This window comes from Calidris pugnax, unplaced genomic scaffold, assembly GCF_001431845.1.
Source record: "Calidris pugnax isolate Ruff unplaced genomic scaffold, ASM143184v1 scaffold25, whole genome shotgun sequence".
In the NCBI taxonomy this organism is placed as follows: Eukaryota; Metazoa; Chordata; class Aves; order Charadriiformes; family Scolopacidae; genus Calidris; species Calidris pugnax.
This window is the reverse complement of record NW_015090805.1, coordinates 15,114,823-15,120,822: the sequence shown is the minus strand read 5'-3', so window position 1 is coordinate 15,120,822 and position 6,000 is coordinate 15,114,823. Positions and strand designations below refer to the sequence as shown.

General features: G+C 39.8%; 1 protein-coding gene across 1 annotated transcript in view; it reads left to right on the top strand.

The window, feature by feature from the left end:
• Positions 1-6,000, top strand: part of USP25 (ubiquitin specific peptidase 25) — an 88,855-nt gene that overhangs the window by 29,937 nt on the left and 52,918 nt on the right. Inside the window, exon 5 of the mRNA XM_014938008.1 lies at positions 1,954-2,116. Within this exon, the coding sequence (XP_014793494.1) occupies positions 1,954-2,116 (163 nt within the window). The remainder of the gene's footprint in view (positions 1-1,953; positions 2,117-6,000) is intronic.

Sequence of the window (6,000 nt, the reverse complement as noted above, 5' to 3'; positions counted from 1 at the left end):
ATAGTAAAATAAAAAATATTATTTAATTTTTGGGGGGGGGGGGGGGGGGGGGGGGAGACGTTTGATTGTTTCGCTAAAACAGAAGTGGTATGGAGCAGGTATTTTAGTCCTGTTACAACATCATTCTAAATTTATTCCAATCTGTCAGTCCCTTCAATTTAGTTTAAATAAGAGTTTAGGTAATTCCACCTGAATGAAAAATTATTTTAAATATGTAGGACATTCCTTTTGAGTTAATTTTTAATGTCCTCATCAAATAATGTTTAATCTCAAATCAGAGATACACTGGTCATCTAAGGCTTCTGAAGGGTTGTATCAGTGAGAAGAGAAATGAATTTGACTGTTTCTTTATATTTTGGGATTTGCTTAGGAGATGACATTATCATTGCTAGTGTAGGAGTCTAGCCACTGGAGAATCAGGTTCCATCCCTATACATCATTTGAAGATATGTCAGAGCAGAAAGTCTTAGAGTGATGATATGCCGGTCCTTTCAGTATCTTTTGAAAAAAGATGTGCTGTTGACAACGTTGTATGTCAAAGCTAAATGTCAGAAATTGATTAATCCTTAAAAAATTAAAAGTTTTAGGTTCTTCACAAGATGTATTGATACAAAAGTGGTATTTATACCAAACAGGCTCTCAAATTCTTAACGCTTCTATTTATTTTTTTTTTTCAAAACAACAACTTGGTATGTGTCCCAAAGCAGTCTCAAATACAGTACATTCATATAATGCTTTGTAGTTCTTGTATATCTAGTAAGATACCTTTTCTTACTTTGACAAGAGCGTAGTTAGTTAGGAAGCTGAGGGATTATGTCGTGTGTTTTCTACACATGCACACACCCCTCTTTTTTTTGAGGTGTTCACAGTTTGTTATTTAGGAAGTCCATTTATAGACCAGCCTAAGCCTGCCTTTCTTTGCTCTTTAGCGAGTCCAGAACTGAAGGGGCAACCCTTCAGGCTGCACAGACCGCTTAGGTGCCGGTCTTGCAGCTCCTGAAATCCTGTGCTTGGCCAACGTAGGAGTTCAATAGCAGCTCGGCCTTTTGTATGATAGTTGGGGACAGTGACTGTGTCAGTAGTGCTCATGCCAGGCAACTTAGCTTATTAGTTAGAGTCACTGTTATATGACCTGAATGTATCCACCTCCGTCTTTCTATTTGGAGTATGTGGCTACCACAAATTACCTTTAAGATGTTCTTTGTCACAGGACTAAGGTTATGTGCTGATATAAAATACTGTGTTGAGTGAAGCTTGAGTTTGGAAGCGTAACACTCACCAGATCTTACTGTTATGTGAGATACAGACATTTAGCATAAATCATGTAGGAACAGTTTCCTGCAAAGAATGTGGTTGCTGAAGCGTACAATTAATTTGTTGGGTGGCATTTGAAAAATTCTGGGGAGATGTCTTTCCATGACTCAAAGTAATCACTTGCTATCGAAAGCAATTAGTACTATTGCATAAGTTGCAAAAATGGAAACTAAAAAAGCTTCTTCCGTTTTTGAAAGTTGCCTAGCTAGCTTTGGTCTCCTGTCAGTAAAGTAGATATTGGTGACTTTGTGCTTTGCATACCAATAAAAACATTTGTAGATGAAAGCGCTACATTGATAATGCTGTCTAAAATTTCTTGTTGTCCATCCTATTTGAGTCTGATTCTTTTACAACTGATGACTTACAGACATGGCTCTTGTATCTAGAGCTCTCACAGGAGATTCGCTCACTCACCTATGCTGTTTTCCAAAAGGTAGTCGAATTACTGTAACACATGCAAAAGTAAAATAGTGTCTTGCTTTTGAAGGCATATTATTGCATATAAATTTAAAACCAAGTTTAGCAACAGTAACTTAGAAAATGGTGTAATTAAGATTTCTGTATTAGTAACTGAAGATGTTTTACTACGTCTTTTTTTCTTGTCTTTCTCACATTTTTCCCTCCTTTCTGTTCCCAAAGAGTTCTAGAAGCCAGCATTGCAGAAAATAAAGCAAGTTTAAAGAGGACGCACCCAGAGGTATGGAGTGACTCTCCAAACCCTTATGATCGAAAGCGGCAAGACAACTGTCCAGTAGGATTAAAGAATGTTGGCAACACCTGCTGGTTTAGTGCTGTCATTCAGGTAAGCACTCTCTTTGATTTACTGTGTATATGGTATTTAATGTGAGGTGAGTTATCTTATTTAAGTGGATAATGTAAGGTCACTGTGTTCCTGGGAAGTTTAGGCCACTGCATGAGATGAACGGTACTTATTTATTGCATCTCTTAAGATATTCATCCATAAGTCTGACTGAACTGTAGAAAGTACTGCAGCATAACTAAGTGAAGCTTCAAAATGTTTCTTATTAAAATGTTGTTGAAGATGAGGAGTTGAGTCTCTGAAGATCCCGTCAGCTCACACTGACATCAGTGACAATTGTGGATGCCTAAAAATGTGTGAAAATTGGATTACAGATGAGGAACAGACTTTTTATATTTAAAGGAATGCATGCAAATGACTGAAAGAGGGTGGCTGGCAGTGGAGGTAGGTAGAGGAAATGAGACATCCTCAGTCATGGAGTGCTTACTAGGAAATAGCTGTGTAGGGTAAAAGAAGGAATAACTGATAGAGAAGGAAAACTAAGAAGGAGGAAAGTGAAGGTCTGATGTGGATGCAGTTGTCTGTTTTGGGTTGTTCTACCTAATACAGCCAATTGTGTGTTTTTAGTCTGTTTTTGTGTATGTGTAGCTTAATTAAAAGCTACCCTTTGGGGTGAGTTTTTTTTTTGTATTTTCTTTTAAAAGATAGGATCAATAGGGAAATGGGTACAGGTACTGCAGCTTATCTAGTGAAATCTAGTGTTCTAATATCAATAATTCATTGTACATAAACTTTATGAATCCATCTTTTAAGGGGATTTTTAGAAATCTGTGCATGTTTCTGTAAATAAACTGTAGATACGTTCAAAAGCATCCAAACCCACAGAAAACCGTGGGTGAAACTGGAATACAACAGGAGGAGATTTATTTTCAGTCTGCAAGAAGCAAATTCAGCATATTGTAACTTTTCATAGTCTGATATTTTGAGAGGAAACAAATAAAATATTTAATACCCATTTTTAACAAATTACTGTCAGGCTGAAGCACTTCAGATAAACTAATATTGTTATTTTTATACTGATGGCTGTTGTACTTCAGGCTGAGTCCATTTAGATCAGTGTTCTGCCTAGTAATTTCTGTAAATGGATGCTTACAGAGGAGTACAAACAATATGCATGGTACTGCTCTGCTAAAACACTCCCAAGCCTCCAACTGCTTTCATCTTGAGGGAGTTTCATGATCCTTTCCAGTTTCATTTGGTAATCCCCAGTAGACCCCTCTTATGTACTTGTCTCCCTTGAGCCTTGCAAACTTCTTGCACCCATAGGGTCCTTTGGGTAAGAATTCCATAGTTGTGCTCCATGTTGCCTGAAGAACCACCTCCTTTTAATTTGTTTTAAAACCTGGCTCCCACCAGTTTGGTCTGTTGGCCGCCATGTCTCCCAGTGGACAAGGTAACTGTAAATGGCAATAAACTTTTAATTATGTGGATTGCTGTCATACTGTCTTTTAACAGGCTGTTGATCTCTTTTTCCAAGCTGACTGCTGAGTTGTTGCGGATGTAGAATCTGTTCTAACCTCTGATCTGCCTTGTTGCTCCTCTCCAGATCTTTTCCAGTTCTAGTAACGTTTGCTTTGAGGGACCAGGAAAGTTCTCAAGGTGTGAGTGGGCTATGAACTTATGATGTGATATGATATGATGGAGAGATACAGGCTTTTCAGGAAAGACAAGTAGGGATGACAAGGAAGGGTGTTGCCTTCCTTGTGAGCAAGGAGCTCAAAGGTATGTGGTACCTGTATGGGACAAGATGACAGTTGAAGACGAGAGTTTACGGGTCAGGATCAGAGGAGAGGCTGATAACTTTATCACCCTGGTTAGTCTGGTACAGACCACCCTCCTCAAGATGATGTGAGCAAGACTTTCTTTAAAGGCAAAGAAGTCTCTGGATCATGGTCTGTGGTTTCCATCAGGAACTTCAATAAACATCCTGAAACCTGCTGGAAACCCAACAGAGTGGGACACAGGGAAGCTAGACTTTTGGAGAGTATCAGGGACAAGTTCTTGATACAGGTACTGATGGGCTGACTAGGGGTGATGCAAAGCTGGATCTGCTATTCCATAAAATGGAAGAAGTGGTTTGAGATGTAGTAATATGGGTATTCTTGACTGCACTGACCATGAAATAGTGGAGTTCGAGATCCTGATGGGACTGAGGAAGGAGTAGCAGGGTACAAACCTAGAGCCTAGAGTTCAGGAGAGCAGACTTTGGCTTCTTCAGGAAGTTGGTATCTAGGATCCCATAGGAGGCAGCTGTGAAGGGCAGAGTAAATCAGGAAAGCTGGCAGCATCCTCTAATTGCAAGAAAAGTCCATTCTGCTATTCCAGGGAACTCATGGCCAAGCTCCAGTGTAAGCAGACAGTGTGCAGGATCTGGAAGCAGAGATGGGCTACTGAGGAGAAGTTTGGAAATGTTGCCCAGGTATGAGGGCTGGTGTTATGAAAGTAAAACCATAACCTAGAGTCAATGCCTCAAGGGACGTCTAGGGTAACAAGAAGAGGTTTTGATGTTCTGTTAGTCGTAAAAGGCTGAGCAAAGTTCTGTTGCTGAATAGAGCAGGTGATTTAGTGACAGCAGGCTTAAATAAGGCTGAGGTACTCAGTGCCTTGCTTTGCCTCAGCATTCACTGATGATTTCTCCCAGACATCTGTGCTTAGTTGGGAGAGAGGAACTCTGAGCAGTCGTTAAGGATTCAGAGATTACTCGAGGAAGCCTCACCCATTAAAGTCCACCGGACCCACTGAGCTGCATCCAGTGGTGCCAAAAGAACGGGGAAAGCCTTAGCAAGACCACTCTCTGCCATCTTTGAAAGGTCATGGAGATTTCTGATTAGCTGTAAATAGGCCAAAAAGTCAACCTGGGAAGTTATGGAATAGTCTGCATTAGCTGACCATTGAGAAAACGGAGACAGGCTGTGCACAGCAGTGCATCTTGGGAGGATGAGAAGCAATGGGAGTAAATTAAAAGAGATTCAACCTGGAGATAAAAAGCATTTTTCCCCATGAGAAGAGGCAGGCAGAGGAGGAGGTTGCCCAGAAAGGCTGTGCAGGCTGTGTCAAACCTTGAAGGGTTTTAAGATGTGCCTGGAAATAGCCCTGAGCGGCCTGCTCTGGTAGCACGGGTGACATCCTGCTTGAACAGGAGGTTAGACAAAAACTTTCATCAGTCCCTTCTGATCTCCATTACCCTATAATTCTACAGTAAAGTTTACTGTTTCACTCTGTCTTCCTTTCTTAATTATTTTATTCTGCTTTTGACTACTTCATGTGTTGAACTGATACTTTCATGGATGATATTTATTACATAGTCACTATTACATAGTCACTCAGTTGCTTCTGTCAGTTCATCTTTGCTAGCTCTTTTTTTTTTTTTTTTTTTTTAGGACAGTAGTTTTTCAATGGGTCATTTTTATAAAGACACATGTTAATTGGTCTACAGGGTAAATGGTACTGAAATGCAAGTGTTTGAAAGACTCTTCATGGAAATTGACTTTTATTTCTCCAAGGTACACATCATATTTCCTTGTGATGAAGCTCTGAACAAATTCACTCTTCAGCACTCATTTCCATGACAACCCCCCTACGAGTAATCACCCTGAATGGCTAGAACAAATTCCATCTTTTTAGTTTTGTTTGTTCTTTTTTTTTTTTTTTTTTTTTTTACTACATGTCATATCTCTGTGTTGAGCAAACATGGTCATCTTGCCTCATGCTCTTTTTTCTAGATCGCTTCTGAATATTTCTTTCCAGCACAGACTTTGTGATTTTGCAGTAACCTACCTTCAGGCTGGAACAAATGGTTTGCTTCTCTGCCCTCTTTTTCATTGCCTATTTGTCTGTGCCTGGACCCTTCCATCTTACCTCATTGC